General features: G+C 40.6%; 1 protein-coding gene across 3 annotated transcripts in view; it reads right to left on the minus strand.

Annotated features, from left to right (window-relative positions):
- LOC134339504 (zinc finger SWIM domain-containing protein 4-like) overlaps nucleotides 1–16,999 on the minus strand; it is a 155,368-nt gene that overhangs the window by 27,743 nt on the left and 110,626 nt on the right. For 2 of the 3 annotated variants that reach the window (XM_063036087.1, XM_063036084.1), the window contains exons 4-6: nucleotides 13,173–13,321; nucleotides 11,581–11,731; nucleotides 2,937–3,125 (exon numbers count right to left, since the gene is read on the minus strand). In XM_063036087.1, the coding sequence (XP_062892157.1) occupies nucleotides 2,937–3,125; nucleotides 11,581–11,731; nucleotides 13,173–13,321 (489 nt within the window). The remainder of the gene's footprint in view (nucleotides 1–2,936; nucleotides 3,126–11,580; nucleotides 11,732–13,172; nucleotides 13,322–16,999) is intronic. The other variant, XM_063036086.1, reaches the window with a different exon arrangement.

Here is a 16,999-nt window from a genome sequence, read left to right on the forward strand (position 1 = left end):
TTCATATGGGGCAAAGACTGGTCGTTCCAGTGGTTCATGTACCACAAGGGCAAAATAGCAGAGTGCAGCCCGGGATTTTCTCAGTTAACAACCAAGAACTCAGTGCAATTGTTGATGATGGGTGAGAGGCTTATGTTCCATTTCTCTCTGCCATTCCAATACCAAATGGCTAACAGCACAGCAAATGTAGCAGTTTATTACTGTTACTTCACTCGGAACTGAAATAACCTTGCAGAAGCCACCTTAGTTGACAATTACTTGGGCAAAGCAGGAGATTGTGGGGCAAATTGGTACCTTTTTAACTTATAGAATGATGGAAAAGCAAACCCAAAATTTAAAAAAAGCTTCTTTAAAGCCACCTATTAACATAGGTAAAGGGTTAGATTTACATCCTGCTTAGAACTTGGTTTCTGGGAGGAGTTCCAGTTTCTAACTGAGAACCTGATGTTCCCAAATTGAATTTGTAACCCAGGAAGACATTGAAATATTTAGTAGATGCCAGCCTGCGGCCTGCCACTCCTGTAAGTGATTCATAAATACGTAAACACAAACTTGTTCAGTCGGGTCCTGTATTGAAGAGCCACTTTGTTGGATAGCATCTTCGCCTAACCTTGCAGGCAAGTCAAACTGCTGGTCGGACGAGAGACTTCAGGCTGCCGAATATGACAAGATAACTGTTCTTGCATGCCGACAACGTGTGGAGGCAGTACAGTTCCCACACACAGCCTGTACAAACCTGCAAATAGCAGGTAGTATTTCCAGCACACCGAGCCTAACATAGCCAAGGTGGGAGGGAAACAAACAGTTTCACAAAACCACCTTAACTGGATATCGTTCCACAATATCAATCAAGCAGGTTTCGACACAGCAGAATAACTGCATTTTTATTGTGTTTAGCAATCACAACCATCCACAGCCACTGAATCAAGTTACTTTGAACTTTAAACTATCATTAAGAGAAAGTGGTAGCAAAGTTCAAACAACTTTGAGCAGAGATTATCTTTAAATGAAGAGCTTATTGCTGCAGTTTGGATTCTTAAAGTGCCTTTTCTTTGTACTATGAAGTTTTCATCGACAGATTCATCTAAGACAGCCCCCATTCCAACATTTCTTGACACAAATAAGTTTCAAAAGATGTGAATGATACTGGACTTCCAATACAAAGTAAACTCAAGACCTGTACAGGAATGAAACTCAATAGAAAAAGGCATATTGTCCCATGAATCATTTCTCACCATGTGCCAAAGGATATGCTGGCATTGGAGAGGGTTGAGAGGAAGTTCATGAGAATGATTGCAGCAATGAAAAGGTTAACATACAAGAAGCATTTGATGACTCCTTACCTGTACTCACTGCATTTTAGAAGAATACTGGGAGATGATATTGAAGCCCATCAAATATTAAAAAGCCTAGACAGAATGGACGTGGAAAGGATGTTTCTAATAGAGGGGTAATACAAGAACAAGAGGGCACAGCCTCAGAATAGAAGGACATTCCCTTAGAATAGAGATGAGGAAGAATTTGAATCAATGTAATTCATTGCCACCAACAGGTGTGGAGGCCTAGTCATATTTAAAACAGAGACTAACAGGTTCTTGATTAGTAAGGGTGTCAAGGGTTACAGAGGAAGGCAGGAGGATGAGGTTGAGAGGCATGGAATAGTGGAGCAGAATTTTTGGGCCTAATGGCCTAATTCTGTGGCCATGTCCCCAGTGCATGCCTAACCTCTGATCCTATACCAGGTAGATAGTTATTTCTCCTACTACCACTGAAGTTAGTAGCCCTCGAATCTAAATTAACAAACCATGTTTTTTAAAAGCTTAACTGCTCCCTGACTGTTTAATGTACCATATCTATCCATGATATGCACTGAAACCCATCTTTACATTTGAAAAACTGTACACCATACATTTATTGTTCATGTGATTTATATTAGCAAATTTAAAAAACAATTAACTGCCTCAGCATAGATCACTAATGCCACTGGACAGGAGGTAGGGGAGCCATGGGTCCCACACCATTAGGTTCAGGTACAGTTATTACCCTATAAGCACCAGGCTCTGGTACCAGCATGGTTAACTAACTCAGTTCAACTCTGAACTGATTCCACAACCTACAGACTCACTTTCAAGGACTCTACAACTCATGTTCTCAGTATTATTTATGAGTACGGTTTGTTTTCTTTTGCACATTGGTTGTTTGGCAGCCTTGGTTTATATACAACTTTTCAAAAATATTCTATAGTATTTCATTTTTTTCTGTAAATGCCTGCGAGAAAATGAATCTCAGGGTTGTGTATGCTAACACACAGTTTGATAATAAATTTACTTTGAACTTTGAAGCCAGTTGAGTCCCAATGCCGTCTTAAACCTTGAATCAATGAAGACAGCCTTACTCTAAAGTTCAAGCACTAGAAAGCAGAATCAATAATTTAAAACAAATAATTGGAGGTAAGCTGTCACAAGGAAACCTACACAACCCAGGTCAATGATTAAATGTGACAAAGCATCTCCTCTATCCATTTGATAAATGCCTACGTAAACTAAAAATGTAAAACAAAGGACTTTGAGGTGGTAAAGGAGACTCTGGTTCTTAATCCTAACTAAATCTTGGAAAGCATGGCTATTGAGCACAGCTGTTCCTACAACTCCTCTGTCAGACATACATAGACCCTGTAACTGCAGTCAGTACTGAGGAATATTTGATAGCCTTAAAAGTGAAGTAAGACCTAACTAAATGACTCAAGAAGGAATATCTTATGACGCACGTTCTTTGTGTGAACAAAACAAGATTTCAAAGAGGGGAAACTGGCAAAAGCCACTTTTTTCCAATTATTGCTATAATTCAAAAGATGAATAGAAAATTGCAATAAACATGTTTGTGATTTTTTTTTGGAAATTTCCAATACAACATGTTAAATACAACATGTTAAATACCTTGGTTTCGATTTGAGTTGTGCTGTATGCCAGCTGTGATACTAGGTATTTCGTTGATATGATTGCCATAGTTACCATCTTCTTGTGGGCAGACATCCATGTTGTTCCACTTCTTGAGAAGCTCAACCCAGCCAGCTTTCTCCTCCTGCTTACAATGAGGATTCAGTACTACACATACCCAGAGAGCACCTAAGGGAAGAGGGAGAGATGAGCAATTAAATAAACTCACCAAAATAAACCTCAAACCACTTTAATGTTGCTCTGTAAACAATAGGGCAAGTTCACCATGTTACCTTGGGGGAAATCTGTGGTGCCCTGGAACTTAACTGGTGAGTAAGACTCTTCAAACCATTCTAACCAAATTTTACAGGATCACCATTAAGAGTGCCCTAATCAGGTGCATCACCGTCTGGTCAGGACACTGTCTGGTACAGGAATTGCAAGGATTGCTGAGAGGATCATCAGGAGTCTCTCTTCCACCCATCTAAGATATGTATCAGAAGCACTGCGTATGCAGAGCCCTTGGCATTGTCAAGTATCCATTCCATTCACTCTAGAATCTCTTTGATCCCTACCATCAGGCAGGAGGTACTGCAGCATTACAACAAGGACTGTTAGGATGGGAAACAGCTTCTTCCCCCCCACCACCACCGCCCCCAGGCTGTGAGACTACTGACTCCCTGCCACCTAGGCCTCATCACTTATGAAACACCAGTAGTGTTATATTTTTTTAAACTTATCATCGTAAATTCACCTTGTGCTAAATGTCAACCTTTAGAATATATTTCATTATTCGTTAATTTTTTGCGGTAATATTAATGTCTGGCATGTGTGAGTTATCTCAAATCTAGTTTAATTCTCTGCATATGCATGGTGTACATATAGACTCTAGGTACTGTACATACACAGTGCAATATGTACTGTCTTGAGCCCATTGGTCCAGAGGAACATTGATTCGTTTGGCAGCATACATGTACATGGTTGAATGACAATAAACTTGAACTTGACCTGGTTTTCTCAGCTGTTTATTGACATCAAACAAGCTATAGTAACTAAACTGGCAAATCACTTATGTGCACATTTTCCTATGACACACTTTTTGAAAGAGTAATGGTGAGATTTGCTATTCTAACAGCACAAAACAAATCTGGAAAAGTGTTGTGAGATGGAACATCTTCACATCTTTCTCCCGCTTAATGTTCAGTAACACATTTAACAGAATTCTGGACTGCAGCAATTCAAGAATACTTTGATCATGCTCATTACAGTAACAAAGAAAAACTTCAATAGTACTCCTTGTGGTGTTAGAGATTGAATTGGTTGAGAAAGCTCTGGTTTGACTATAGTTAGCATAGCCAGAGATCTTAAGCAGTACCAATTTCAAGCTGGCTTTGTGGATCAACTCCAGATTGTTAATTCAAAACAAAGCTAGTTATCATCTTTACACAGACAAAAGGCCACTGACGCAAAACATCAATAGTTCTATGTTTAGTTGCTTAAGCTTCACTCACTTGCTTCTTATATGGTTGATGACCATGTAACAGGGGAATTTCCAGGCTCAGCCCTCAGTTCATACTCAACACAAGCTCATTCCTTGATGTTAGACACTGAAATATGCAAAGCACCAGAATGCAGGGCTCCATTATTACACTGTTCAATCTCAGCCACACAGGCTGATTCAACCTTGCATCAGCTCGAACACAATTAGCCCAAATGCAGCAACAGATTACTGCTCTACAACAGATGCCATAGAATCTTGTCACTCACCTAGCCCTGCCACACCTAGAAAACAAGGGCACTTATGTCAGAATACTGTTTCTGGATTTCATTTCAGCATTCAACAGTTGTCCCACAGACCTTTGTTATAAACTCACAATTCTTGATCTAAATACAACACTGTGCAACTGGGTGTTAGACTTCTGAACCAACAGACAGTGGCCAAAATGCCCAACAGCTCCTCCCTCCATCAACACGGGTGTCCCCGCAGGGCTGTGTGCTGAGCCCGTTGCTGTACATTCTGCTCACACACAACTGCATAGCTAAACACCTCAGCAATCGCATTGTCAAGTTAACTGATGATGTGACAGTGGTGGGGTTCATCACCAACAATGATGCGAGCTCAAGGTCTGGTGCAGGCAAATAACCTCTTCCTTGATGTCATCAAGACAAAGAATACGGTTATTGACTTCAGAAGAACTTGCATCACTCACACCTGCCTTTACATTGGTGGCACGGCAGTGGAAACTGCAAGCAGTTTCCAACTCCTGGGAGTGCACATCGCACACAACCTCTCATCGTCCTCGAACACATTCTACAGAAGAAAGCTCAGCAGCACGTCTGTTTTCTGAGGAGGCTGAAGGGAGCCGAACCCTGCCAATCTATACTCACGTCATTCTAAGTGTGCAGTGCCTGGTACGGAAAATGCACTGTGCTGACAGGAAGGTTCTACAAGGGGTAATCAAAACTGCCCAAAACATCACTGGCACCAACCTACAGCCACCACCATCAAGGACATTTACAAAGAGATAGCAGAAAAGGGCCAGTAACTTCATGAAGGATCCCAACCACCCTGCTCATGGACTGTTTGTCCCAACCCACCAGGGAGGAGGCTACATAGCATCCACACCAGGACCACCGAACTGAAAAACCAATTACTTTCCCCAAGCATCAAGACTGATCCAACACCTCCATCCACTGACTCCACACTACTTTATTATTTCTTATCAGTCTCCTTATGTACAGCTTTGTGTCACTTTATGGACATACAATGTATATAACCTATCTTATGGATTAATTTATAGCATTTTAATTATTATTGCATTCTTTATCTCATCTTTGTGCTGTATTGGATCCGTAGCAAGAATTATTCTGTCCTTCTTATACTTGTGTACAGTAAGTACAATCTTGTATTTTCTGAGAAGTACTTTGTGTAGGATGAACAATATTCATAGAAGAGCAAGAATACATGAACAATGACCTTAAACCAAGCAAATGCATTATACACTCAAAATATTACAGCACAGTACAGGCCTTCCGGTACACTACGTTGTGCTGACGCAAGATCAATATCTAACCTTTCCCTCCCACATTGCCCTTTATTTTTCTATCACCCATCTACCTATCTAAGAGTCTCTTAAATGCCCCCAATGTATCTACCTCTACCATCACCCTTAGGGCATTCCATGCACCCACCACTCAATACAAAGAGCTTACCTCTGACATCTCCCAATAGTTTTCTCCAATCACCTTCAAATTGTGTCAGTCACTTCAAAAACAAATGCCCTATTAAGAGCCCAGTGTGGTGGGCTTCTAACACAAGTCCTGTTCTTCAACAAATACTGGTTCTTGTTAAAGAGTGTGACACAACTATATTTGCCACTTACTTCAATAATGACGGGTAGCTCATTTTACATTTTAATCTTACCAAATTGTTGAACGTAATTTTCACTGCCTTCCCATCTACATCACCACTTTGACTGCACATAGAAATTGTAATAATCAAACAACAGGAATTCTGCAGATGCTGAAAATTCAAGCAACACATATCAAAGTTGCTGGTGAACGCAGCAGGCCAGGCAGCATCTCTAGGAAGAGGTACAGTTGACGTTTCAGGCCGAGACCCTTCAGTTAGTCCTGACGAAGGGTCTCGGCCTGAAACGTCGACTGTACCTCTTCCTAGAGATGCTGCCTGGCCTGCTGCGTTCACCAGCAACTTTGATGTGTGTTAATTGTAATAATCAATTTTCTTTGCCAATTAAATCAACTTAACATGAATTCCATTGTTATATTTTATTCTCAATGGAGAAAGAATGCAGATAATACTAGGTAAAGCTTCAGCTCATTGTTAAAATAATTCATCAATGGGCTGTAGCATTTTCTCAGCTGCCTCCACTTTAAAGGTGCAAAGCTGGAGACCAGGGCACATTGTAGGAACATGGGAAGTAAGCTAAATGAAGACCTACATCCTAAGGTACCATAGCCATGAGAAAATTTGCAGATGCTGGAGGAACTCAGCAGGTCAGGCTATGGAAAGAAATAATAAATAGTCGACATTTCGGGCTGAGGCCCTTCTTCAGGACCGGAAAGGAAGGGGAGAAGTCAGAGTAAGGAAGGAGGGGAGGAAATAGTACAAGATGGCAGGTGATAGGTGAAACCAGGGGGAGGGGTGAAGTGAAGAGCTGAAAAGTTGATTGGTAAAAGAGATAAAGGGAACTTGGAGAAGAAACACTTGATGTTCTGTCTGGGTAGCCTCCAACCCGATGGCATGAACACAGATTTCTCAGACTTCCGGTAATTGCCCTTTTATTATCCCCATTACTATTTCCCCCCTCTCATCCTACCTCCTTAACTGCCCATCACCTCCCTTCAGTGCTCCTTCTTCCCTTTCTTCCATTTCCCCCTTTCCTTTCAGATTTCCTCCTCCTGCCTTCTCTCCTTTACCAATCAACTTCCCAGCTCTTTACTTCATCCCCTCCCCCAGTTCTACCTATCACCTGCCACTTGTACTTCTTCCTCCCCTCCCTCCTTCTTACTCTGACTTCTCCCTCTGCTTTCCAGTCCCAATCCTTAAGGTGGTTCTAGACCCACAATATCAACTGTTTGCTCTTTTCCATAGGTGCTGCATGGCCTGCTGAGTTCCTCCAGCATTTGTGTTGCTAAGGTACAATAAGCCTGTTCTTGCATTCTGTGAGACTTAATGCACCTGCGTTATCCATAACCCTTAATACATTTGACAGTAATCCATGATTGAGCCAGAGCCATTTAGCATCGAACCAACCTCGGCCCAACTTATCCATGCAGACTAAATTGCCCAACTGACCTGGTTGTATTGGGCCCATAATCCACTAAACATTTCCTGTCCATGTATATACAGTACCAGTTCAAATCTCTTTGGAATGCTGGAATTTTTCTTGCCTTTACACTTCATGGAAGATTTGAAAGGAAATCATTAGGAGTCCTCTCACCACTTTTTTGTTTTTAAACTGACCCCCAGACCTCCTATTAACACCATCTCTTGAATAAGGCCAGTGCGTTCACTGGACATGCACACAAAGCAAAATGCACAAGATTAGAAATGAATTTCTAATGGACCAAGGCTTGAAATAAATGCTTTGAAATTAAGGCTGTGCACTCTCCAAACGAGCAGCTAACATAATAACTTGACAGCAGGCTAACAAAAATAAATCTGGTTTCCTAATCTCCTGTGCTGGCAGGAAGAACTGGAAATCAGAGGCATGGCATTCCCACATGGGGTGTGAAGAAGGGAAGAGAGTTGAAAGCACAGCAGAAGACACTAGACATTTCTCATCACGCCTGGGTCAAACCCCACTCACCTTCCTTCAGACAACATTGATCGCTGCCACTAAAGCAGGGTAAAGGGAGTAAGCTCACTTCAAATACTCGAGTCAGAGGTACGCCATCTTCTTTTCATATTGCTCACTTGTAAAAGTATGCTGGAATAACTCCCACAAGCAACTATAAACTTCATAAAGGCTAATAAATCATTAATTATGAATGTTGTACTCAGTTAAAGGGATTTTAATATTACATTTTTTAAAAAATCATATTTTCTTCTATGACCCTAGTTGACATATAGCTTAGTTTATATTGCCAGTCCAATATACTCTGCTTATCATTACCCAGTTAACACTGCCTTATTTTTTCTATTTAAATCTATAAAATTCCCCTCGTCAGAACATGGTTTCCTCTCCTTCTGTACCACCAGTTCTTCAGTCCACAAAGGCACTGGCCTCAACCCAATGAAGGTGGTCCATCCCAGAGTAGCAGCTTCTGTCAGTGATGCCTATACCCCATGAATTGATATCCATTCCTCACTGTTATCTTGGCATTCATCTCAAATCTCACCAAACCTGTGCCAATCTGCCTCGCTCCAAGTTTCCCTCAAGCTAAAGAACGTCATCCTTAACCGTGGCATCAAGGGATCTAAACTTTCCGAATCCACACGAAAAAAAAAACTACTGGAAGAATTCAGCAGGTAGAGCAGCATCCTGGGAATGTGGGGGGGGGGGGGCGGGGGAGGGAGGCATAGTCTTTGTGATTCATGTGCCCTGTTGCACAGAACATCTCTTCTAATTTTTTTCTCCCCCCCCACCCCCCCAGCACATTGAGTGTTTGACCGTTTGTTTTTTTTTACTGATTCTTTTGGGTTTTTGTTTTCTGGCTGCTTGTAAGGACACAAATCTAAAGGTTACATACTGCAAAACATACTTTGATGAGTGCACTTTGAACTTTTGTCACTTCAGCAACCAAAACAGGACAGATTCAAGGAATGTACAGAACAGAGGACAGTTCCTTGTAAGTGGTAGAACCGTGGTTCACACATGATTAAATTTCGGGATGGAGTTTAGAGTTCAATTCTGGCACCCTCTTATGGAATAGATACATCCTAACCGTGTATCCTTCTGTTCCCTCCCACAGTCCAAAGACGCATCATACAGGGCAAGTTAATTGGTCATTGCAAATTGTCCAGTGATTAGGTTAGGGATAAATCGGGGTTGTCAGGGGTTGAGGGTCACTGCGGTTCAAAGGGCTGGAATGGGCTATTCTGTGCTTTATCTTTAAATAAATAAAAATAACTGCAAGCAGAGCTTATGAAAATGAGATTTGATGGATAAAGAAATTATCCATCACCACTAATGTCCTTGAATAGCATTATCTTGAAAAAGGATCTAGTGCTTTCCTGATGTACATGACAAATAAACTTCTTGGGCTTCCAGCCAGGTACAGATATCGATTAAAACTGATGTTTTGATAATAAACTCTGCCCTCTTCGAGAATGAGAACCACGCAGTTTAACATTGGACTTTGTGAAACATGGATGGCAGCAGAAAACATCATGTCCTGGCATCAGATAAGCCCAAGGTACAAGTGTTGAAATAGCAAATCACATACTGAGACAGCAAATGCCCTCATTGTTAATATTAAAGTCACACTGGGCAGCAATGCAGAGGGAGCTGAGCATGGGCACTGAAGTTGGCACTGGACTGCAATATACAAGACCACTCAGGTTGCATTTTTTTTAAACCTGCAATTCTTTTAGCTTTTAAGTTTATCAAGCAACTTGCATTAAAATTTAACATTAATATGCATTTTAAATTCTTGTCTTTCTAAAATATCTAATTACAGGTTCAAAAATAATTTAAAATCATTCTGATGAAAGCCCTTCAACCTGAAGTAACTGCTTCCCAACCTGCCAAGTATTTCCAAAATTTCCCGACTTTACTTGTGAACGAACACTGGAACCATCGTACTCTATGGTACTGAAGGTGCCGCAGTTTTAATACTGATGCTTTCCCATTGGAAACATAGATTTAACCGAAATATTAATAAACTCAGATTCAATGTTGATGAACAAATTCATCATATTTACACTGTTATAGTTAATGCAATTGCATAAAGATTTTTAAATATTAGTCTTATTTGTCACGTGCATGCCAAAACAGTGAAAGGTGTCATTTTGCATTCTTTTTTAAAAAGGGGATGGTGCAAGGGTTGCCATGTCTCTGACACCAACAGAATGCTCACAACTCACTAACCCTAACCAGATACCTTTGGAATATGGGAGGCAACTGAAGGAAAGGCACGCAGCCACAGAGTATATACAGATTCCTTACAGACAGCAGTGGGAAATCGAACCCCATGTAACCAGGGTGAATCCTACATTCACACACAAACAGAGTCAAACTCCTTCAAGACCCAGTGCAACCCTAATGCATGACCCAAGCACACACTTCCTGTATTTTCAGATATCCTCTATGACTACAACTACAAACTTAAAATTGTTGATCAAGGTAAACCTAAAAATCCCCATGGAATTTGAGAAACAGGGTGTCTTATGACAAATCACCACATCAATAATCATTCACTAGCACGCTAAAATACTTCACTATGATAGATGACTTTTACACATGTAGGATTTATGTCATTAAGAAAACATTTCCCACTGACCTATAAAGTTTTCCAACTAAAATGTTTTCCACTTCCATCCCGACCCTGCTAACAATTCAAAACTCCTGGCGGCAAGACACGTCACTTTAAAGGCCATCTAAACGATGAATCTTTTTCTTCTATTAATGCTGCTAGACCTGTGAATATTTTCATACAGACTTGGTGCTTATTCAGCCAAGCAGAGAGCAGGCCAAGTTAAAGGATTAATTGGAAAAACAAAATCTTTGCTAACTGACTGGCCAATTTTAAAGCAATGTGAACATCCAGTGCCTAAAATAATCTCCAGCCAGCTCCAGTTAATCCAATAAAAGCAATCCTTCTTAGACAGATCCATCCTCAAAACACAAGTCTCTCCCATCAGGGAGGAGGCTATGTAGCAACCATGCCATGACCAGAGCACCATATGCAGAGACACTCCTGTACTTGGTGTCTCTAAGCTATCTTATGTATTTATATTTGTGCTTTTTATTGTGTTTTTAATCTTTGTGGTTTTATGCCGCTGCATGTCTGGAGTAGCTTTCATAGTGATGTACTGGAAATTACATTAAACAATCTTGAAGAACATATGCAGAAGTGATTGCGCAAAATCTCCAAAATCAAACAGATACCAAAAATGAGCTGTTGAAAGAAACTGCATGCCCTTTAGTAATGGCATGCTCGAAGCAGCAGCTATTACCTAGCTCATCCCACAGCTCTCTGCATTTGTCAGTCATCCCTGTCCCCTGTTGTCGCCACAGCGAGAGGCGTGGGTCTTCCATGAACTGCTCTGTCATTAGTGTCAACATCCGAGCCCCATTGGAATCCCGCATTCTGAGCATCTCCCGCACCTGTCATGCAATAAATGAAATTCTTGAAACCATGTAAATCTAAACAGCTTCAGAAACAGTAGGCATAAACAATTAACAACAAGAGAGTCTGCAGTTACTGGTAAATCCAAATGAACACTCAAAACACTGGAGTAACTCAGGTTAGGCAGCATCTCTGAAGAGGAATAAACAGTCCTCATTTTGGGCTGAGGCACTTCAAGTGAGAGGTGAAACAAGATGAGGGAGAATGTGGGTGAATGGGGGGGGCAGTGTTTGAAGTGAGAAGCTGGGAGAAGATAGATTCCTTCAGCTCTTACCTTTTCTTCTATTAGGAGAGGACAGTGGACTATGAAAGATAGGGAAGGAGGGGTATCAGAGGGAGGTGAGCCAACATGGAGAATGGGAAAAAAGGTAGAGGAGAAATTGGAGTAATTGACATTCATGCCATTAGGTTGGAGACAACCCAGATGGAATATGAGGTTGCTCCTCCAACCCGAGTGTGGACTCCTTGTGGTAGTAGAGAAGGCCACAGACAGATATACCAGAATGGGAACGGGAAGTTCTCACCTACACTGGCTATCTTGTACTCCTTCCCCTCTTGACACTAACTTATTTGGGCTTCTTTCCCCTTTCTGTCTATTCTTCTTCCTTGATGCTCCCTAGTGAGCAATTAACCATTTGCTATTAAATCAACAGATCGCACAGTGATAAATTAAAAGATATATACAGCATCCTTACAAACCTAATGTGGAGACTGACAAATCCAATTAAGAGTCCTTTTGGTTGAATAAGCTGATCTACAGAGTCGGTCCTTGATAATTAGCCTCAGAAACAAATGTTAGGAAGAGTTTCAGAGAGAAGAACCCTAATGAAATTCCTAATGTAGACACAACATTGATGATCTGCACTGGCTAGATTAGTCTGAGGGCTTGTCATTCATTGCCTATTATCAAAAATGCTAAATGATCACAATGAAAGCCCTAGAGGCTTGTCAATGCACGAGGGACTATACAGAGTATGATGCCTTCATAAACAAATGAATACATTGCAAAATAAATAAAACAAAATAAGCTAGTGGAATATTATTGCAAATTAGAAAATCAAAATATAGCCTTTTATATTCCAGCCAACACTACAAAAGCACCACCAAAACTATCTTCAAAACATTCCAAACTATTCTCATTTCTGAGAAATGGTTAGGGCAAAGCCAGGAACAAAGCTGTACATACAATGAGACTTATCAATACTGAAATGGAAGTGACACCATGGACCTGGACACAACAAGTGGCTTGGAAGCATTGTGGAGCCAGGACATGGGGAGGCGGGGGAGCATGGAAATTATACTGTTAAACAAAACTAATTATATCCCCTACAGATACAGTCAAGAGCTGTTGAAGTCAAAATATTCATTAGGTTCTGTTCTTCCACAACTGAAGGACAAGCACTTGGTAAAAGTTCTTACCTTAGCAAACATGGAATGGAGTTGCTTGCTAGCTCCATAGTAACCACTGATAGATAACAACACTTTCACCTGCTCCTGTACCTGCTCTTCATCAAGATGCCAGCAGTTTTCATCGTCTATGCTTGCACCTGCTGTGGGATCAGGAGCACCTGAAATTCAAAGAACAAACTTTAGATATTTTATTTGGGTTTTTATTTGGCGGAGGGGGTGGGGAGGAAGGGCGAGAAGATACCAAACACAGGTGGAATTCATGGGGCAGCAAGAATACCATACAGGGATAATAAGACTTGTATTAATTATTTACACCAATTCAAGCTGGCAGTGAACCACACTTCTCTTCACAGCAAAGTTAAGCCATGCAAATTTATCTACCATGAGTGCACAGAATTTATTGCACTATAATCCAAGGTGCTGCAGAGGAAACCTGCTACTAATGAGAACTATTACATTGATTGACCCAGCACCCATAATGAATTGTAAGACTGAGGTTAGAATTATGGCTTTGAGCTCCTTTTCCAAGGGCTGCAGGCCAAAATGAAAACTGATAACGCAACTCAGTGCCAGTTTTGCAAAAATAATTAACATGGGATTCATATTCATTGCTAATGAATGCAAAATACAAGATTAATTAGGACTTGGGGAATTTTTATAATGAAGCAAATTTGTTTAAAGATTATTTTGTACATCTGCGTAACAAATGCTGTTTCTACCTCAAGCTTCTATGGAGTGCTCCCAAAGTTCTTACAAGTCTTACCTGCGAGACAACTTTTGCATCTTCTAACAAATAGAAGATCAAATAGTTTAAGGTTCAAGAGAAACTTTTAAACCCACCTATAGCCCAGATTGAAGAGTAAAAATGTTGCAAGCAGTATTTATGCTTCCCTATATTCTTCCAATAATCAAAGTCATTTGACTAGTGTCAAGTACAGAGCGATAAGTCTTGGAGCTGGAGAGCCGCCCGTATGTGTGCGCGTGTGTGGCTTTACTGCTGTTTTGTTGCTTGTGTTCTGTGTTGTTCTGCCAACCATTATGGGCACATTAAGTTAGTGCCAGAATGCGTTGCAACATTTGCAAAAATCTTAGGTGTGTTGGCTGTTAACACAAACGGCGCATTTCATTTTATGTTTCCATGCACATGGTAAATCTGAATTTGAAATAAGTTGAAATGGCAAGTTGTGGCAATGTAATAAATCACTGCACTTTTAACCCAAAGAGAAAACCGAGACCATAATTGTCACTCCCAATAATTATTCAGCACTTCATTAGAGTATGCATAGCAGAATATGGTTAACAACCAAAACTACTAAAGATGTCTTCTACAATGGAATACACCTCTGCTCCATGTGTCTACACTGCAAGAAACAAAATGGTTATTTGAAATTGACCCAGTACAAAACAGCCAAAAAAAGGAACATCAGTACAATCCAAGGCTTGGATTGGCCAAGCAACATGTAGATAAATTAAAATAGCCATTTTTTTTTTAAAAATTGAAAAAGCAAAGTGACCCTAGAAAATAGTTTGACGACATGTATAATGGAGTCATTACCAACCACTGCAACCACCTGCCCTCTTTAGAAATAAAATTATTGCATCTACCCTGCATCAGAATCACTTGTTTCACTCACTTTAGTCAGTAACATACTGTGGTACGCAAAAGTTTGGGCACCCCGGACAAAATTTCTGTTCCTGTGAATAGCTAAGCGAGTAAAAGATGAACTGATTTCCAAAAGGCATAAAGTTAAAGATGGCACATTTCTTTAATATTTTAAGCAAGAAAACTTTCTTACTTCCAGCTTTTACAGCTTCAAAACAACAAAAAAGGAAAAGTGCCCACAAGCAAAAGTTTGGGCACCCTGCATGGCAGTACTTAGTAACACCCCCTTTGGCAAGTATCACAGCTTGTAAACGCTTTTTGTAGCCAGCTAAGAGTGTTTCAATTCCTGTTTGGGGGATTTCTGCCCACTCTTCCTTGCAAAAGGCTTCTAGTTCTGTGAGATTCTTGGGCTGACTTGCATGCACTTCTCTTTTGAGGTCTACCCACAGATTCTCGATGATGTTTAGGTCAGGGGACAGTGAGGGCCATGGCAAAACCTTCAGCTTGCGCCTCTGAGGTAGTCTATTGTGGATTTTGAGGTGTGTTTAGGTTCATTATCCTGTCGTAGAAGCCATCCTCTTTTCATCTTCGGCTTTTTTTTTTAAACAGACGGTATGATGTTTGCTTCCAGAATTGCTGGTATTTAATTGAATTCATTCTTCCCTCTACCAGTGAAATGTTCCCCGTGCCACTGGCTGCAACACAAGCCCAAAGCATGATCGATCCACCCCCGTGCTTAACAGTTGGAGAGGGGTTCTTGTCATGAAATTCTGCAGCCTTCTTTCTCCAAACATACCTCTGCTCATTGCGGCCAAAAAGTTCTATTCAAAAGGTTCGAAGGAACATCTAAACAAGCTTGATGCAGTTTGGAAACAAGTCCTGTGGACTGATGGAGTTAAAATAGAACTTTTTGGGCCGCATAATTTGTCGTCTTTTGCACATTGCTTCCTCAGTCTTTCTGCTCCATTGTATCATTCTATGGTATTCTTTTGTTCTACTGTAAATGCCTGCAAGAAAGTGAATCTCAGGGAAATATATAGTGACATTTACATACTTTGATAGTAAGCTTACTTTGAACTATGAAGTTAGGAATTTCACTAACCAAAGGGTCAAAGCTACACCAACATGAAATGGCAAAGGGTCTGAATGTTTTTACTCAGATGATTATCATTGGCCTTTACAATTTCAGGAATCACTCATTTAAAACGAGCAACAAAATAGCTACAAAGAGTGTCCTTTGGCAGAAGATTCCACTGAACTATAACTGGTCTTGTACCTCTGTACTAGAAAGGCCAACTGAATAGACTAGGTCTCACTCCATTCAGCAAGCTTCAGCACAAAAACTTTGGAGTGAACCATGTTTTGCTCAGAAGCTGCCTTAAAGGCAACCAAAGCATTTTAAACAGTACTTTCTGGTCAGCAGTCTGTGGAATTCATTGCTACTGATGGAAGTGAAGGTCAAGTCATTGGGTATATTTAAAGTGTGGGTTGATAACTTCTCAAGGGTGTCAAAGGTCATGGGGAGAAAGTCAGAGAATGAGGTTGATAGAGTTAGTAATCAGCCGTGGAATGGAAAAGCAATCTCGATCAGCCGAATGGTCTAATTCTGCTCTGTCTTACGGTGTTATGACAAGATATTGCCAATAAAATGGAGTGAACCATTTTCAATTCGGTGATCAGCAGTCTGCACATCTCATTATTTGTAACTGGTCACCAACATACTTTTGCATAAAAATTGAAAAATTTTCAATATCATTTTCTCTATGAATTCTGTCAATTTATGCGACAAACTGAAGATTTAGCTAGCAGATCATGGTCAGAGGAGGACCGCATTGAAAGTAGTTTGCTATGTAATGCTCTTCCTTTATTAAGAAATAGTTTGCACGCAGTAGACAGCTTTGCTGAGTTAACCGAACATAAAAAAGGACATATTCCACACAAACAAAGCCAAGTCACCGGGAAGACATTAAACTGGTCCTGATGACTTAAAAGGTGGGTGTTAAAGTCTGAAGGGAACACACAAACAATTTTTCCCGGGTACCTCCTGTATCTAAAGTGACCACTGTGGTTGTGGTTTTCTGTGACTGTAGCCCATCCACTTGAAGGTTTGACGTGCTGTGCATTCAAGAGGTACTCTTCTGCACACCGCTGTTATAACGTGTGGCTATTTGAGTTACTGTCTCCTTGTCAGCTTGAACCAGTCTGCCCATTCTCATTTGACCCGTCATTAAAA

This window comes from Mobula hypostoma, chromosome 29 (assembly GCF_963921235.1).
Source record: "Mobula hypostoma chromosome 29, sMobHyp1.1, whole genome shotgun sequence".
Classification (NCBI taxonomy): domain Eukaryota; kingdom Metazoa; phylum Chordata; class Chondrichthyes; order Myliobatiformes; family Myliobatidae; genus Mobula; species Mobula hypostoma.